At 42.6% G+C, this 19675-nt stretch overlaps 1 protein-coding gene across 2 annotated transcripts in view; it reads left to right on the top strand.

The window, feature by feature from the left end:
- S100Z (S100 calcium binding protein Z) overlaps positions 1 to 19675 on the top strand; it is a 48271-nt gene that overhangs the window by 26232 nt on the left and 2364 nt on the right. Inside the window, exons 1-3 of one of the 2 annotated variants that reach the window (XM_061620356.1) lie at positions 5327 to 5458; positions 5815 to 5956; positions 16717 to 16880. In XM_061620356.1, the coding sequence (XP_061476340.1) occupies positions 5816 to 5956; positions 16717 to 16875 (300 nt within the window). In that variant the 5' untranslated portion in view covers positions 5327 to 5458; position 5815 and the 3' untranslated portion in view covers positions 16876 to 16880. Of the gene's footprint in view, positions 1 to 5326; positions 5459 to 5814; positions 5957 to 16716; positions 16881 to 19675 lie in introns of those variants that run through there. The other variant, XM_061620365.1, reaches the window with a different exon arrangement.

Genomic DNA, 19675 nt, shown 5'->3' with positions numbered 1-19675 from the left:
TTCTTAGGTACATTTAACATTTCATACCTAGTTTAGTTTACTATTTCACACAAATGCATGGTAAATACAGGGGGGAAAGCTACCATTGTTATTTATGTTAAGCTGCTGATCTCCGTTAGATCTGAGTTTCAAAGGAAGAGGCTTGGCAAAGAATAGGGCTGTTAACACACACTGGCTGCCAGATCAAAATGTTTTCATTAGCCACACCTGGAGAGGGAACGGGTTGATCTGCCGATGAGTTGCAAAATCTCTTTGCAGCTGAATTTTAATAAAAATGTGTTGGAAGTGGGGCAAGAGCAACTCCTGTTTGGGTTCTTTTGTTTGTATTCCAGAAGGAAGACAGAGTTAGGGTCCTCCAGCTGTCTAGGCTTGCCTACCTTTACATGTGCTGTTCTCTACCTAGCTTCCTTCTGTTGTAAACTGATATGCTCAGGGAAGCTGACCTGCCCCTCCTTCCTTTGTCTTCTTCTTTGACTGTGGGAGGAGAGAGGAGACATCTTTGACTTTGCTCTCTCTCCTGAGCCGTGAGGGCAATACCCAAGTCTTCACATTGTGCATCCAATTTAGTTAGAACTAGGTATGCCTTTCCTACCTACTATGTATTTCTATAAATAAAGTAGCTTTTCTTATTTTACTGCGTCTTAAGTCTCAGTGATCTAAATGCAGGGTAAAAGCCTGCTACTTAGGTAAATATACATACTGGCACACACGGAGCTCAGACCGCTGAGTATCTCTGCATATATATATTTCCATAACAAAATGCACCCAAGTTGCTTCCACCAGGTTTTACAGTAAAAAGGAGCGGAGCTCGGGTAGCATTGTGTGTCCCTGTTTTCAGAAGAGAGAGGTGGAGACTCACTGGAACTGGCAGAACAGTGAGTGTGTTTCTACCCTATGTCTTGGGACAGGCTACATACGGTATCTGGATTTCATGTCATCTTCTTAAGCTTGTTGCTCAGCTGCAGCATAGGAACCTGCCTTAAACTGTTGGTTCACCTAGTCCAATATGGTCAACTCTTGCTGTTGCTGTTGTTGTTTATTTCTATCCCGCCTTTTGGCCAAAAGGCCCTCAAGACGGCTTACAAAAAAACACAAATATAAAACTACATCAATACATCAATAAAATACATCAATACATCAAAATACTTCAAAATACATCAATAAAACAATACAATTTACAATTTACAGTAGCCAATACATAAATAAATAAATGTGGGTGAGAAGAAGGATGGGCACAGGAGAAGTCCAAAGAAATGGATCTTGAGGGAAAGACCTGGAGGAGAGATCTTGACAGATGGTAGCTTTCCGGAGTTTTAGGTGAAAGTCTTCCCTATCACCAGCTACTTGACTATTCAACTTTAGATGCCAGGGATTGAATTTGGGAGTTCTGCATGCAGAGCATGTACTGAACTCTCTGGTCAGTGGTGGCTGGTACCCCTTGGGACTGGTAGGGCAGAAGGCAGAGAGGCTACCAATGACAGGCAGAGCCAACTAATCCTTTTATCTCCATCTTTGTCCCTGATGAGTTCTACTAGAGGCAACGCTGAGTCTTGCATTAAAAAGAAACAAAGCATTTGGTTCTTGCTGATAACAGTTTTCTAGCTTTCTTTACTAATACCAGGAATTAGGGATGGGATCTGTTGGCTGGTACCAGTTCGAAAGCATTCCGTCAAATGAATAGGCCGGTATCAATTCAAGTTTGTTCTTCGTCTACTAGCTGCTGCTGTTACCAACCCGTTTTTCCCTGTGCAAAAAATATTAATATCTATATTGTGAAAAGAAATATTGATATTTGAGAGACAGATTTTGAAAATAAAAAACCATTTTCAAAAATAGCCATGGAAAATAGCTCCATAAAAATCTGATCCGCAATAATAGAAAATAAGCTAATTAATGGAAAATTCTATAACAAATCTGAATTGGGCAGAATTCTAGCACATCCCTACCAGGAACAACACAAGTGCCACCACCCCTGGACTATATGTAAGAAAGAAGGGAGGCAGGTTGGGGCTGACGGAGGTTGGTGGCACCATGTTCCATTCACACTAATGAACTGGCTCTGGTCCTTCCCTAATACATGCATACAGGCATAACATCAAGCTCACAAAACTGGGAAGGAGCCACATTGCTCTTACCCATCCCTCCAAGCTGGACAATGAGTTGGGAGAAGTGTGCATGTGACCCAGCTGAGCATCACAATTAAGACAGACTGAAAGAGGTTGCTTGGGAGTATTTTCGTTCTGGAGGCACCTGGTGATCCCTATTGTTCTTCCAGTCTGTCTTTACCCAAGTAAGTTGCAGGAATGGGAGGTACACAAAGCTGACAAGTTGCAGGCTTAACTTTCATTCCTTGTGATTTTCTTGTTGGTTTTGCTGCCCCAACAGCTAAAGAGGATTAGTTGGTTGTTTAAGGGGTTTAGGTAGGTAGATTATACTTCTCTGTGTTTACCTCCCTAACAAGAAAACACAGAAGATACTGAATTACACCCATTAAAAGTAAAGTAATCAATAAAGAGCTCAGCTGGTATAGCACAGCGGGGAGGAGAGCCTGGCTGTGAGTTCAGAATCTGTGAGTTCAAATCCCTGCTCATGTCTCCTGGGTGTCAAGGGCCAGCTAAAGATCACCCCCACAGTGAGTGGCTCAGGGGTTACATGCCCTGCCACCTATGCAGCCATGGGCAAGCTGCATAGTCCCAAGGAGCCCAGTTGCCCCTCAGCTGGCAGCTGCGGAGAAGGAAGGGGCTGGCTTGTGCAGCTGTGGCAAGCTGAGCAGGCCCTAGCCAGCTGGGGAGGACTAGCCTCAGAGGGGGGCAATGGTAAAACCCCTCTGAATACCACCATGAAATCCCTATTCATAGGGTCGCCATAAGTCGGGATCGACTTGAAGGCAGTCCATTTCCATTTCAATCAGTAAAGAACTCCACTGTAGCACACAAGAGGGAGCCACACTCCAAATAAAATTTCCAGTTACAGGGAACGCAGAAACTTCCCCAACCATTGTATCAAACCATATGAGAGAGGTGTGCATCTGCTCTGTATGTCCCCTGCATTAAAAGGTGAATGGGGAGATTCAGGGAAGATTCTCATGCTTCCTTCTCAGTCAGATTGCACTGTTAACAAGGAGTCCCTAAGTTTCCGAGTGGCTCTGTAGCTTCGGCTGTCCAAACACCACACTGCTAGTTCCACCTACCCTAAGAAACAAAACCAAGCTGACTGGGGAAATGCCCAGAGTTTGAGAGGAGAGCGGTGGAAAGGTGCAGGAATCATTCGTTTTGGCAAAAAGGCCTAGTTTTTAATCACAGTGAATTGTTTTCCCAGGGCACTCTAATGACTGTGGTTTGGAAGAAGCATTGAAAACTGATTGTTTTTCATGCTGTTCTATGCCATTCTCTATGAAAGTCAATGAAGAAGTCTCCACTGAAGCCCAAAAATCCCATGTGTGTGGGGGGAGAGGAGAATCCTACCTGGGCTAACAAGGTCCTTGCTAAGAGGGTGACAGTTTCCCACAAGCATGTTTGTCCTGGGAATCCATGGTCTTTTTTTCCCACTGCCTGATCCCTATGCAAGTCAACAGAGATCTCTCTCTCTCCCCCCCCCCCAGAGAAAAGGGTCTGTATTCCAAAAACTCTGAGGGAGGAGGCAGAACCCCAACAACAACCACTCTCAGGACAACAGGGTCATAGCTGGAGGGGGTGACATTTCCCAATGTTTCTGGGGGGGGGCATGCTTTCCCCATCACCACCACACATCCTCTTATGATTCCTACTGTACCCAGCTCAAGATAGTAAAGTCAGCCCTTTTAAGAGAACCACTGCATCTTTAATTCTGAAATTTGGCAGGCTTCGGGTGACTATAAATACAAACGCATCTAATTCTGGCAGAAAATGAAAATGTTACAGCCTTTTCCTTTGTTTTAAAGAATCAAACTTTAAAGGTGCCCTGCATGAAACCCCATGAATGTACCTGTCTAAAATTTCGTAGGCTTCATCCACCTTTGCAGGAACTGCTGTCCCTGCAAATTTCATCTAATTCTGTGAAAAGGAGAAAAGAAGTATAGTTTTTTAAAAAATATTCCCCATTATAGTTAATGGTGATGGGGAAAAACGCATCTAATTTGGTCCTGAATAGCAAGTTGAACTGGAGAGACATAGGCCATGGATACATTTGCAGTATAACTGGTTGCAGTGCATCTCCGCCTCTATCTTTTGAATCAGAGGACACACAACATCAGTAATTGCATTCTCAGGAACCCTGCAAATACCTCATTTCATGGGAAGTAACCCAAGACAAACCCACAAAAGTGGCACACATAGGAAAGAGCTTACACTTTTTCCAGCAACCCCACCACCTCCTTAGGGAAGACGACTTCATGTTTTCTGAATCGTAGCCCTAAGTGCCAATTAATAGGAATGCCACTTGCACTGTTTACTTCCTAGTGAAGCAATAAATTGCAAGCCGCAGCATATTCTATGGATTGTTTTTGCTACAGTGTTCTCTGGGTGGATTCCCTTGCAATTGTTTCATAAAGAAGGAGATATTTCAGTGGCACCACCTGATCTTTGAGCACCTCTGCATTTCCAAAACTTCTCCAAGATTGAAAATAACATACTGAGTGAAGCCTCTGTATTCACTTCTGAAGTGAACACAAAAATAACAGTCTCACTTTTGGATTAAACTTACATCAATACCCCATGAAACCAGAGGCATGGTGTAGTGCAGCTTCCCTAACCTGGGGCCCTCCAGAAGTTGGTTTATAGTTCCTATCATCCCCAGTCTGGCTTGGCTGTGCTGGCTGGCTGGGGCTAATGGGAGTTGTAGTTCCAAACACTGAAAGGGCACCAGGCTGGGGAAGGCTGGTGTAGTGATTAGTGTGTTGGACTAGGACTGGGGAGGACTAAGGTTCAAATCCCCACTCAGACAAGAAGTTCATTGAATGAACTTGGGCCAGTCACTATTTCGCAGCCTTGCTTACCTTACAGCGTTGTTGTGCGGATGAAATGGATGTGGGGAAAAATCTGTGTATACTTCCCTAAGTTCCTTGGGGGAAGGATGAGATATAAATGTAATAAATAATAAAGCAAAGCACCACATCTTCCTGTTCTGTACTTGTGGTACTTATATTCCCACAGTGGTTGGCTTCCTAGCAACTAATTGGATTTCCATCCTCATTGTTTTAATGAAGCGGTAGCTTTTCTACTCTCAGCTCCTCACTGAATGCTCAGGGAAGTCAGCCAGGCTCAAGAAAGCCACCTGGGAAAAGATACCTACACCTGTTGACTCATAACAAGCAGTCACAAATAAAGTGAAAGCCAAGACTCAGGGCCTTTTATCATTGGTGATTTCCCTCTAGAAGCTCTGGGGAATTTGGTAAGCTAGGGTGGAACTCTTAGGATAGAGTTGAATACAGTCTATACCTGCTGGAGACAATACTTTCTTTCAAACTGCTTTGGCTGGACAGGTAGGGAGAATGCCTAAATGTTGTCTTTGAATACTCTTGCTAGATGCCTTTCTCTCCTTTACCCTCTGAAGAAAACTTGTAGCAGCTCAACACTGACTGCACACATCTAATGAGCTCCATGCATTAGATTCTCTTCCTAAATTCATCTGTAAAAGTACTCTTCTGAATTAGCATTTTAAACAACAAATTTGCATGCCTGGTCAGATGACAATATTCAGCATCACAGGCGGTCTGAATCTTATCTATTGACTTTCTGGGCAGTTGTGTTTTATCTCTTTGCATGAGGAAATGATTGCATTTTAGATGTTTTCATGCAAGGTTGCCATTAAGTCTTCGCTGTTTATCTCCTTTTGCAGCATGCCGACACTGCTGGAAGGTGCGATGGACACCTTAATCAAGGTCTTTCACCATTACTCAGCAAAAGAGGGGGATAAATATAAACTCAATAAAGGAGAACTTAAACAGCTCCTCACCAGCGAACTTACTGACTTCCTTTCGGTAAGATGGAGTCATGGTTAAATCTTTTTTCCCCACTGACTGTACTGGAGATGGGGAGAGGAATAGCTAGTGAAAGGTCCTTGAGAAGTATTTCATGTCCCATTTGTTCACCCAGACATGCAATTAAGTATTTTGTGCAACAGCAGCTGTACTTTACACACAAATAGTTGCTATATTTTTCCACATTCAAGGGCATGTGCTTGGGTGACTAAGTGGTTAGGACTCTTGATTGCATTATTATTAGAAAGCTTCAAGGCCAGCCTGCATCTAATATTGATTTGATATGGATGTGAAAGTCTTGGGTTCAAATCCCACTTAAGTTATATAAGTTGCTGGCCAGCTGTGGGAAAATCTAATACCGTAGCTCAGCTGAATAACTTGTCTAGACATTGCATCTGGTATAGCAGAACTCACTGCGTATCAGTTGGGGTATCCTGCAGTAAGCTTCCTTGACCTTACCTGAATTTGCTATTTACATGGATCAGTGATGGACAGATGTGGTACATGATGGCTCCAGTTTACATGATATAGGCAAGGGATGGGATGGGGAGGGTAGGAAATGCACTTTGGAAATGGTGATTCCCATGGCAAATGTAATAACTGCTTTAGTGGTGAGCTGATTTCATTCGTTTATCAGGGTTGGGGTGGGGTTCCTTTTTAAATTAAAATCTCTGCATTCCACTGATGTGTGGGCTTCAGTGTAGAATTAACAACGTAAGTGTGCACACTCAAGTGTTCTTAACCATTATAGCAAACAAAACTCATCTGCACAAAGTGATTCTCGAGTGTTATGTTTTTGCTTAAGAATTTAAGAATGTTTGAGTGCCTTGTTTAGAACAAATTACCCATCTAGTCTAGAATTAGGGAGGTCCTGTGGTCCCTCTCCCACCTACTCATGCATTGAAAGAACAGGTGGGGGAACCAAAGGCGCTAGTCTCACTCTTGCCCGCACAATGCGCAGGGGCCATGCCCCCCCACACCATCCATGTGTTTGGCCAGCATGTGAAGGGGCTCTACATGTGTGCTGTTGTGGATGCAAAAAGCCTCCTTCCCACACCAGTTTAATGCACAGATGACAGAGAGCATTGCTGCTTTATGCATCAGCAGAGGGGTAGGGACAGCCTGCACAGTCTGGTGCCCCTCATTCTTTTAACATAGGAAGAGGGGGACATCTGAACTCCCAAGAATCCCAGTAAACTGAAGCACAGTCTACCCCCTGACTGCCTTTGATTTTGACTAACTCTAATGCATCTCACGGGGTGATTATAAAGATAAATCTGGTAAGAACTGTGGACAATACTTTACACACAGAAAAGTGCTACATAAGTGATTCATATGAAGATTTGTTTTATTTATTTATTTTCCAATAATTTATTGGAGAGCCAGTCTTCAGCTATGGCCCACATAGCAGCTTACAATAAAACCACTAAAATGCAATTAAAAAAAACCCCAGCATACAAATCATAGCAGGTAACAGAGTCCAACAGAAAAACAGACACAATTACAGAAAACAAGACTAATAATCCTAGACAAATAAAAAAGGTTTTCACCCTGATACCAAAAATGGTAAAAAAAAAAAAAAGTACCAGGAAAGCCTTTTAGAGGAGGGAGTTCTAACAGTGAGGTGCCACATCGCAGAAGGCCCTGTCTCAGATCTCAGCTGCCTGAGGTTGTAAGTTGCGACAGAGTCTCACTTTATTTCACATACTCCATCCAGCTTCAAAGGGGATTCAGCCCTGTGGTTAGAGAGGACAAAAAGGCAGCAGATAGCGATGCTAGAACCTCAATCTCTTGTCACCTGCTGACATTACCCTACTTTCAACTTTGTGCTTTCTCCTATGCCATTTCCAGTGCCTTGAACAGCTTCCTCTTTTGTTTTTGAGAAGCTAACTGGCACTCTTTCCTCCTCCAAATCCCTCCACAAAACTTTCTCACAAAGCCATTCCTAGATCACAATGGGATCAGTATGTATGCTTACTGTTTACAGAGCTTGGAAAAGTTACTTTTTTGAACTACAGCTCCCATCAGCCCCAGCCAGCATGGCCACTAGATTGGGCTGATGGGAGTTGTAGTTCAAAAAAGTAACTTTTCCAAGCTCTGCATTGAACTAGATCTGGGATCAGTTTGATCTATGGTGAAACAGGTTTGGCAGGTGTGCCAAACTAGCAACTCAGCCCATACCTGGCAGATTTGCTGTGTCACAGTGTTCTAAGCTGAAGACTCAAACAAATTCATTCGTTGCTCTGAACCAAACTGAGTATAGGCATGGCCAGGCCACACATATTCACCATGCCAATTATTCCATTCTGACTTTTCCTTTATCAAGCCCTATCCTCTTGTCTCACATGACCAGTGTCTTTTCAATCAGACATGGGGCTGGAGCCAAAAGCTGTTTGAGAGAACACCACACTCCATGTTCTATACCTGTGGCTGTCCAGATGTTGCCAAACTACAACTCCCATTATCCCTGGCCATGTTGGATGGGGCTGATGGAACCATATCCTCACCCATGGTCACAACACAGCATTTCATTTGTCCCATCTGCAGAACCTGTTAGTCATAGACAAAAATGAGATGAGTGTATATATCATTAGTAGCAATTCCTCTTCCAAATTGTCCTCAACTTTCTAAAAATATTGTTGTCTGTCTCTAGCCTTCTAGGCTAGAACTGAATATAAGTCCAACTGAGCACACATTAATTAATTTACAAGGCCCTTAACTTGGGTCTAGGATGCCTTAAAGATGGCTTGAGGCCTTAAATCTCTGCTCAGTCACTGAGGTATTTGGGGGAGTTGCTATTTGTACTCACCATGGCTGGGACACTTGGCTCGCATCCACCAGGAACTATACATTCAGTATTGTGGGCCCAATTCTGTGGAACTCCCTCTTGGCTAAGATCTCACACGCGCCCTCCCTATTGAACTGGTGCCTAGTAAAGACTTTTTCTTTTATTTCAGCAGGCATTTAAGTAAGCTTTTCTGATTTTCATGGCTCATTTTAATTGTTTTTATCCTTTGTATCTCTTTTTGACACTTTTTTGTACACCACTTAGAAATGGTATTAAGCAGCACATAAATGGTTAAAGCAAAACAAACAAGCATGCAATGATTTGTCGCTGTCATTTGTCGTTCCCACAGAGCCAGCCTAAATAATGAATGTGTAGGACATTGGCCGTAGATGCTGGCTCTGCAAGGGATGCTATGAATAGCCTTTCCCCACCATGTGAAGCCGGGGCAGTGGTGCAGGCACTTTCTTGGCCACCACACCCAGAATGCCCTGCTGTGAGGAAGGATCCCCTTGATCCTTCTTCAGAATGAGGCAGGGAAGAGGAAGTAGAAGGGAGGTGGAGAAGTGGGTTGGCAGCCAGCTAGTGCCAACAGCAGCAGGACCAGGTGAACAGTGAGCCTAAGGGCGTACCAATTCATCACTTTCCTGTGCTCATCCCCTGAGACGATTGTCTCATTCCACCTTACGACTGGGCCAGCCCTGCCTATTGCTCCAACATTTGCCTCTTTGAATGCTTTCTTGATTTCTTTCTGTCTCAAGATCACTCTGGATATTTTGGTTGGGAAAGGGGTGATAGTGCCTCCTCAGTACTAAAACGACACTTGGGACTGTGTATTCTTACCCCCAGCAATGCTGTGGAGGAGTCTATCTCTTTTAAGATTTCTAGCTTGTTAGACTCTTTGTCCTCTCTGATGTGCAGAGCAACACCACCTCCAGTATGCCCTGCCCTTCCTGCAGAGGTTGTTTCCATAAACAACTGTGTCCCACTGGTTCTCTCCATTTCACCAGGTTTCCATTACGCCCATGAGCACAATTCTCTTCTTCAACCTCAAGTATTCCAGTTTACTCATCTTGGCCAGTGTCTTGATGGAGTTCCATTGTTCAGAGGCACTAAATCTTCGATGTCAGGTTACTGAGAACAAGCAGCAGGGGATGGCTATACCCAGTGGTGGCTGGCGCCCATTGGAAATAGTAGGGCAGAAGACAGGTAGTCCAACAGTGGGTGGAGCCACAGCCAATGATAGGCAGAGCCAACTCATTCTTGTTTTGTTCCCATCCTCCTCCTCCTCCTCCTCCCTGCTAAGTTGTACAAGGACAAGACTGAGATTAAGGAAGAGGACGCTGGCTGGCAGTGCCATTTCCTGGACCAGCTCAATGAAGGAAGGAAGGAAGGTGGGGATTGGCTGGGAGCAGACTGAGGCTGGTGGGGCAGTGTCCCATTTGCCCTAATTAACAAGTCTCTACTGGCTGTATTTTCTTCACTAGGCTAAGGCTGGGACAGAGGACAGTTGAGTTGTGGTTGCAAGATAGCTGCAGAGTACAATTTCCAGCTGACTCAAAATCAACTAGGAAATGGATGGGTCATATCCTTACACCACAGTGTAGATGTTCAGAAGTCTCTTACCAGCTCTAGGGGCAATTACTGTTATAGATCTTCACTTCAAAGAGAAAGTCCATTTCATTAGTGGTGCAGATAAGTTCTGTTTGAGAATGGTTTTAATGTGGCCAGTGGCTGTAATGGGAAAAAACTCCTAATGGTTTTATACCTCACTACTGACTGATCTTTTATGGGTCTAGTTGTCAATGTAAAATGTATACCTTTGACTGTGTAAATGTGAGTCATTGGTTTAAGTGTATGTACAAATATCTGTATTGGAGAGCTGTGTATAAGATGAACTAAAGCTCAATTGGTGGGTGTGTACTAGCCCTAAGAACATAAGAAGAACCTGCTGGACCAGGCCAATGGCCCATCTAGTCTAGTATCCTGTTTTCACGGTCGCCTATGGGAAGCCTCCAAGCAGGACTGGAGTGAAAGAGCATGCTCCCCTCCTGCAGTTCCCAGAAACTGGAATTTAGAAACATATTGCTTCTGACAGTGGAGGCAGAGCATAGCCATCAATAGCCTTATCCTCCATGTATTTGTCTAAATGTATGGGGTTCCACAGGGGTCAGTTCTGTCCCCCATGCTGTTCAACATCTACATGAAACCATTGGGTGCAGTCATCCGGAGCTTTGGAGTGCGTTGCCATCAGTATGCTGATGACACGCAGCTCTATTTCTCCTTTTCATCTTCTTCAGGTGAGGCTGTCAATCTGCTGAACCGGTGCCTGGCTGCGACAATGGACTGGATGAGGGCTAATAAATGAGGCTCAATCCAGACAACACTGAGATGCTGCTAGTGGGTGGTTCTTCTGACCGGATGGTGGATGTCCAACCTGTCCTGGATGGGGTTGCACTCTCCCTGAAGGAGCAGGTTTGTAGCTTGGGGGTTGTCCTAGAACCATTTCTGTCACTTGAGGCTCAGGTAGCCTCGGTGGCACGGTGTGCCTTCTACCAACTTCGGTTGGTGGCCCAACTACGTCCCTATCTGGACAGGGATAACCTGGCTTCAGTTGTCCATGCTCTGGTAACCTCCAAATTAGATTACTGCAATGGACTCTACGTGGGGCTGCCTTTGAAGACGGTTCGGAAACTGCAGCTTGTGCAAAATGCAGTGGCCAGATTGGTAACAGGGATCAGACGGTTCGAACATATAAAACTGATTGTGGCCCGCTTGCATTGGCTGCCTATATGTTTCCGAGCTCGATTCAAGGTGCTGGTTTTGACCTATAAAGCCTTACACAGCTTGGGACCACAATACCTGATGGAACACCTCTCCTGATCAGGGCCGGATTAAGCTGAGGAGGGCCCCTAGGCTGATTCTGAGCTGCCCGCCATCCCGTCTCATCCCATCCCCCCGCTTCACCTACCTTTCCACTTTTTTTGCGGCTGCGCGCACTGTGCACACAGGTTTGCTATCAATCAAGATGGTGGCCGAGGTTTCCCTAAGGGGCTGAAGCCTCTGCTGCCATCCTGGTTGATGGCAGCAATGCGCGCATGTAGCACGCATGCGTGCCATCAACCGAGATGGCAGCAGAGGCTTCAGCCCCTTAGGGAAACCTCGGCCGCCATCTTGATTGATGGCAAACTGCAAAAAAACAGCAGAGAAAAAGGTAAGTGAAGCGGGGGGATGGCGGGCAGTTTGGAAGCTCTTGTCCCGCGATCTGTGGCTCCTGTCCTGCTTCCGCGGATCGTGGGCCCCCAAGAGCTCCGGGCCCCTAGGCTTCAGCCTACTAAGCCTAATGGATAATCCGACCCTGCTCCCGATACGAACCCACTCGTATACTACATTCAACATCAAAGGCCCTCCTCCAGGTGCCTACTCCAAGGGAAGCTTGGAGGGAAGCAACAAGGGAGAGGGCCTTCTCAGCGGTGGCCCCCAAATTATGGAATGATGTCTTTGACGAGGTGTGCCTGGCGCCAACACTGTTATCTTTTCGGCACCAGGTCAAGACTTTCCTCTTCTCCCAGGCATTTTAGCATGTGTTTTAAATTGTTTTAAATTTTTAAATTGTATTTTAAATTGTTTTTAAAATATGTGTTTTAAATTGTATATTTGTTTTAATGTTTTTGGTTGCTGTAAACCACCCAGAGAGCTTCAGCTATGGGGCAGTATACAAGTGCAATAAATAAATAAATAAACCTCTTTTAAAGCCATCTAAGTTGATGGCCGCCATGCCTCTTCTGGGAGCAAATTCCATAGTTTAACTATGTGCTGTGTGAAGAAGTACTTTCTTTTGTCTATCCTGCATCTTCCAGTATTCAGCTTCATTGGCTGGCCCCAAGTTCTAGTATTACGAGAGAGGGAGACAAACTTTCCCTATCCACTTTCTCCCACCATGCATAATTTTATACACCTCTTTTGTGTTCCCTCTTCTCTTTTCTCTAAACTAAAAAGTCCCAAGTGTTGTAACCTTTCCTCATCCGGGAAGTTGTTCCAATCCCTTCATTATTTTGATTGCTCTTTTCTGAACCTTTTCCAGCTCTACAATATCCTTTCTGATGTGAGGTGACCAGAACAGTACACAATATACCAAATGCAGCTGCATCATAGACTTATATTATGGCATTATGATATTGGCAGTTTTATTTTTGATCCCTTTTCTAATGATCCCTGGCACGGAATTTGCCTTTTTCACAGCTGCAGCACACTCTTATTGAACTATCCACTACAGCACCAAGGTCTTGTTCCTGCTTAGTCATCATCACTTCAGACCTCATGAACATGTATGTGAAATCAGGGTTTTTTGCCCCAATTTTTTGCAGATTTTTCACACTTGTTTACATTGAATTGCATTTGCAGTTTCACTGCCCATTCACCCAGCCTTGATCTGATGGGAGCTATAGTCCAAAACATATGGGCAGGATCCAAGTAACTTGTTCCATCAGCACAAGGTTTTTATGCTTGCACAATGCAACCTCCCCCTTTTTCTTCTCATGCCCCCTCATAAATTTGTTCTGGGGCTCCCCCAGTCCTCCAGAGCAGATTTGGGGAGGGTGTGGAGCAAGTGCAGGAAGAAGAGGGGATGAAACAAGTTAGCTGGATACCGCCTATGCAGGGCACCAGGCTCGTGAAGGCTGTCATTAGTGTAGATTTGAAGCTAGAATTTTTTTTGTCCCAATGTGTATCACATTACGTTTGATCACACTAAATTGCATTTGCCATTTTAATACCCATTCATCCATTATGGAGAGATGTTTTTGGACCTTCTCACAACCCCTTTTTGTTTTAACTACCCTGAACAATTTGGTATTAGCAGCAAACTGCTCACTCCTGACTATAGATCAATTATGAACAAATGAGAGAGGGACAAAACTATTCTTTGCCCGCTATCTCTGTGCTATACATAATGTTGTACACGTCTATCATGTCGCCTCTTACTTGCATTTTCTCTAAATAAAATAGCCCCAAATGCTGCAACTTTTCTTTATAGGGGAGTTGTTCTATCACCTTAATTGTTTTGGTTGTCCTTTACTGAACCTTTTGGAACTCTACAATATCTTTCTGAGGTGAGGAGAACTGTACATAGTATTGCAAATGTGGTACACCATAAATTTATATAACTGCATTATTATATCGGCAGTTTTATTTTCTATTCCTTTCCTAGCACAGAATTGCCTTTTTCACTGCTGCACAGCACTGGGTTGACACCTTCATCAAGCTATCCACTATGACCCCAAGGTCTTGTTCCTCCTCAGTCACTGTCTGTTCAGACCCCATGAGCATATATGTGAAATTAAATTATTTTGCCCTGACATGTATCATTTTATTCTGTATTTGCCATTTTACCGCCATTCACTCAGTTTGGAGAGGTCCTTTTGGAGCTCTTTGCAATTCCTTTTTCTTTGCATGACCTTGAACAATCCAGCATCCTCAAAACCCCTAGGTTTCTTTCCTACCTGACTTTTCCTTGCCTTTGATTCTCTTGGTTCCTTCTAACTCCCTCTGCCAGTCCCACAGGCTCTCACTGCGTCATTTTTGTAGTTTCCATCCCCAACTGCCTCAAGACAATCTTTCTTAGGCTTCGGTCAGACCTTTTCCCTCTTCCCTTTAGACCTGTTCAGGTATAGCTGTATCAAGCATAATATTCTTTGCTCCTTTTCTTAATGAGTGGTGTGTTGGTTGCTAGGCATGCAAATAGATTTGATATGAAGGTGGGGATTGGTGGCTGCCCATGTCTTAAAGATACAGACGTCTCTCTGGAGCAGATGAAATCAATACCATTCCTTGAGTACCTAGGTGAAGGTGTATAGCAGGGGTGGGGAACTTTGTGGGCAACCATCTTTGGATTGCATGCCAGTGTGGGCAGGGCTAAAGTGTGTGGATCCTTTGTACAATAGGCTACATTCCAACCATGCAAAAGTCTCCCTGTACACATCCCTCCATCAAGGTAAGCAAGAGGCATTAATGCAGTTAAAGGGCAGAATTCCAACTTGGCAAGGAGAATGCAGAACAGGGCCAGTGACGGATGTGGCTGGGGAGAGCCCCAGGAGCAGGATAGAGAGGCCTGGAAGGGCCGTATTCAGCCCTCAGGCCTGAGGTTTTACATCCTTGGTTTACAGATTTCCCAATCACAATTATCTTCTCCTCCATCTCATCTTTCTGATGGAACCTCTGTTGGCTATGCTAGGAAAGTGGTTCAAGAAGAGAAGATGGACAGATGGAATATACCCAAGAATATGTACATCAAAGAATATGCAGATGATCATTGGTCAATGTCTGGAAATGTTCTTGTTCTTTAAGTGCTTCTTCAGACCTGAAGCCACATGGAGTTTTATTCATAGGTTTATTGGAAACTCCTGTAGACTCTAAATATAGGTGCCTATCTATGCTGAACAGAGGGATTGCTAAGAAGAGCTCTTGCTTCAGGGCACATTATGAGTGCTGATGTGATTTGTGCTCCTCTATTTTGTTCCTAAATTATATGCTGCTGAAATTCTTATGTTAGAAAGGAAGATCTGATATATAACTGGCATCCTGTAGTCTATTAATCCTAAGAAATGTCGTAGCCTTAAAAATTGGCAGCTCTGTAAAAAGGGAAAGAAATAAAAAAAGGAACATGTCATCAATTTTCCTGGATTGGATTTCTCTTTGTCCTGTACTCCATCTTCTTAAAATATCTCTGCCTGTAGTGACCCAGTCCTTAGAGTAATCTGCCAGTACAAGCTAGATATGCTTCAGAGTTTTGTGGATTTGGTAAAAATAATGGATTAAATCTGGTTTAGGTCCAGTCCACCTGTGAGCTTTCAGGGGTCCTAACTTACAGATCCACACCATACATTTAAATCGCTCCATCACACATATGAAGCACATGACTTCCTCCAAAGAATCATGGGAACTGTAGTTTAATATTGCTGGGAATGTGCAGTTCTGCAAGGGGAAAACCATACTTCCCAGATTCTTTGGGCAAAGTCATGTGATTTAAATGTGCATTAGATGTGCTTTAAATTATTAATTATTAATAATTAAATTATGTGTATTGGATTAAAGCAGCTTTGCTTCTGTCAGGTTTGTAATGTTAATGAAAAATCTACATTAGCCACAATGCTAATTTGCGTTATAAATGTGTCTACGCTTTGTCTTCTACAGGAACTATCATAATTAGCATGAGAGAGGCTCAGATTGAAGCCTCACATGTTGAGTCTTATACAGGTGATGCAGTGAACTGGGGTAAATTAGAGGTTTAGGTTAACTGGGATACAAAGATTGGAAGTAACTGCAATATTTTGACTTTGGGGAATTTGCTGAAAAAAATCAAGCTGCAATTCTATACCCACTTACCTTGGGAGTAAGCTCCAGTGAACTCAATGGGTCTTAGTTCTGCATAGGCACATAAAGGATTGCACTTTAATCAGATAGGTTAATTGATTCAAAACTTTTTTGATCTACTAAAATGTTGCCTTGGTTTAACTAGGCAACATTTACATCATCTAAAAACAAGATGCTTTTTTTCTTCCAAGGTAAAACAATAAAACTTTGCAAGGTTTTATTCATATGCAGATTTAACCAGTTTATTATCTAAAATTCATATGGTTGATCAATGAAGATCCTATAATTATATGACAGCCTTAAGGGGAAAAACATATTAATATCTAGCTTGTTAATGAATTAAACAGGCTGAAATATTAGAAAAAAAACATTCAGTTGTGTGAAGCTGAGTCATCTTTGTGTTGAGACAAATACAGGCTACAGACACTGTTGTGGCAATGGTAAATGTCAGTGTATGTAAGAAATTCCCTAAGGGTTAAAGATGGCATATGTACATGCCCTCAAGGAAATAAAAAGTAATCTCTCATGTAATTTAAAGTCTCAGAAGATTCTGTATCAAAATGAACATCAATATATCCTTTAATATCTATTTTTGCCTTTATAGTGTCAAAAGGATCCGCAGTTGGTTGATAAGATTATGCAAGATCTTGACAGCAATAAAGACAATGAAGTGGATTTTAATGAATTTGTGGTTCTGGTTGCTGCACTTACTGTTGCATGCAATGATTTCTTTGAAGAGCAAATGAGGAAAAAGGGAGAATAGAAATGGTAGGTGAAGCATGTTCAATTACCTCCATAGAACTTTTCCTAATGGTTAATTTCATTGGAAGATAGAAATTTTGAATATTATGGAATGACTGGGGAATTTATCCTGGGGACACTCTCAGCTTTCCTCTCACTTCTTTTTTTTTTCAATTAATTTTTATTCAAATTTTCAAAATCAAGACAATACAAAAAGAAAAACACAAATTAAAACTAATACAAATAAAAAGAAAAAAAACTATTGACTTCCGATTTGTCGTAGTTCAGCTATAGGTCTATAATATATAACAAACCTGTCTCTTGATAAATTATAAAATCACCTTCCTCCAGCAGTTATCTTAGTTGGTATCAAATCTCATTAACATCATATCATTTTATTCTTCTACAAAAAGTCAAAGAGAAGTTTCCAATCCTTGAGATATATGTCCATCAATTTTTTTCTAGATAGACATGTCAATTAATCCAACTCTTCAAGTCTATTAAATCCAGTAATTTCAAATCGCTCTTCTTCCTTTATTCGTGTTGATTCCATCTTCCATCTTCCATCTTTACGCACCCAATAATCTTGCTGTCATAGTCATATAATAAGAGTCTGATAGGGATTTCCTTCACCACAAATATTTTCTTGCCATCATTTCCGAACGTATCACTGAAGTATTGTTGCAGAACCGCATCTCTGTTTCTCTTTTTTACAGAATGCACTAGCACATCTCTTGAAGGGTTTTTCATTGTCACAAAACAGGAATTAATTCTGTAAACTTTCTCCATTTCAAGTTCCATCAAATCCTTCCAGTCCATGAATTTTTTCGGCTTTCCTCTCACTTCTTGTGTAGAATGTCCGCCCAAGCCTGACATGCCAAAAATATATAAAGATGGGGTACCAGAAAGAAAATACTGTAGAAAAAATAGTTTTAAAATTTTAAAACTTCTGTGGTTCAGACTAGACCCTTGTCCTCCCAAGTAAGGATGGTGACACTTGAACTTGTACTTCTTATGCTTGGCTGAAGGCATCTGGCATGGGTACTGTTTTTCTTGTTAGAGAGGACAGGAATAAGCCAGATACAAGAATCCTGTGGTCTGCAGCTAACTTGTATCTGAGGGCTCATCCATACTTCCATTTCATCTGTAATGTAAGCTCCTTGGGTCTCCATTAATTCAGCCTCATCCATATAACTAAATCCAGACTTTCCTGACCCAACAATATTTCAAATAGTTCTGGGTAGGGAAACTCTGGATTTAATTATGAGAAAATTGGGGAAGGCAGTGGTTGGAACATCATTCAGACAATGGTGAATTAATGGAGACACAATAGGTTTACATTACAGATTAAATGGAAGTATGGATGAGCCCTGAATCAAATGAAGGCATGTTGTATTCACCACCCTCCCCTTTCCTGCTACCTCCACAACCTGCTGTGGTCTAAGTCAGTGTTCTTCAACCTTGGGTTCCCAGATGTTGTTGGACTACAGTTCCCATCTTCCCTGACTACTGGCTAAGATTGCTGGGGATGATGGGAGTTGGGTCCCCAGATGTTAGACCAGTGTTCTTCAACGTTGTAGTCAATGTGTCAGCAACCTTTTAAAGCCTTTACCTGTTGCAAATGCTGGCCTCTAATTTTAAGAGCAGAACCTGCAGCGAGAAGAGAACTCTGTAGGCCTTAAGCCTCTTACTAGGGTTATCTCAGCAGGTACTGTAACTGGAAGAGGTCTCTCTAGGCCTGCCTAAAATATAGTGCTTGGCTTCACCACAGGGCCCCCGAAAGAAAGTCAAAGTCCTTTCTAACCCTGAAATGAGCACCATACAGAATAGTAGCCTTCTCTTTTTTCCTCTTCTCCTCACCTTGCCTGGAACCCAAACTACCCCAAGACATAGAGATAGGGTGACCACTTATGCATGACCAAAAATGAGGGTTCTACATGCCCTACTTATACAGTCCTCTATCAAAAGGACTGTACAGTCCAACTCCAGTTTAAAGATACAGGGTGGTATTCATTGTTATTCCTACTCAGAGCAGACCCATTAAAATTAGTGGACCTCATTATACCCATTAATTTCAGTGGGGCTACTCTGAGTAGGACTAATGTTGAATACAGCCTAAAGAAGGGAGACCAGGACCTGTGAAGTTGCCCATCAACAGTGAGCACTTGGGCAGCAGACAGAGCAGACACACTGGTCCCCTGGTCACAGCCTTTCCCACTGTGGTGAGATGTATTGCATTTCTATTTAAATTATAGTAATTATTTCTTTTACATATCTATCTATACTTATACATTACCACTTGGGATGTGCTAGCATTCAGTCCAATTCGGATTTGGTACCAATTTTTCCATTAATTTGCTTATTCTCTATTGCTGATTGGAATTTTATGTAGGGATTTTCTGTGGCTATTTTTGAAAATTGATTTTTTTTAAAAAATGATATTAAGAACAATACTTTTCTTGATATTTCCTTTCATTTAATGATATTTCTTTTCAAAACATCTATATTAATATCAATATTTTTTGCAAGGGAAAAATGGATTGATAAAATAGTGGCTAGCAGTTAGGTCAACAGGATGCTTTTGAACCAGCAACGGCCAATGGATCCCATCCCTAATTACCACATGCAAATTTTAAGCAAATGTCTATCCTCTTTTGGTGCAGTGTTTTCTCTTCTTTTGATTATGCTTAAGTGACAATGGTAATCAGATTTGGACCAGACAGCCCTTCAAACAGAAACCCCCTTGAAATAGAAGACTGTCTTCTGTAGGAGATACAGCCACCCTACTTTGCTGTCCACCTGTTCCCATGCACAAGTACAAT

Source organism: Rhineura floridana, chromosome 1 (assembly GCF_030035675.1).
Source record: "Rhineura floridana isolate rRhiFlo1 chromosome 1, rRhiFlo1.hap2, whole genome shotgun sequence".
NCBI lineage: Eukaryota > Metazoa > Chordata > Lepidosauria > Squamata > Rhineuridae > Rhineura > Rhineura floridana.
Note: the sequence above shows the minus strand (reverse complement) of the source record. Positions and strands in the feature narration are given on the sequence as shown.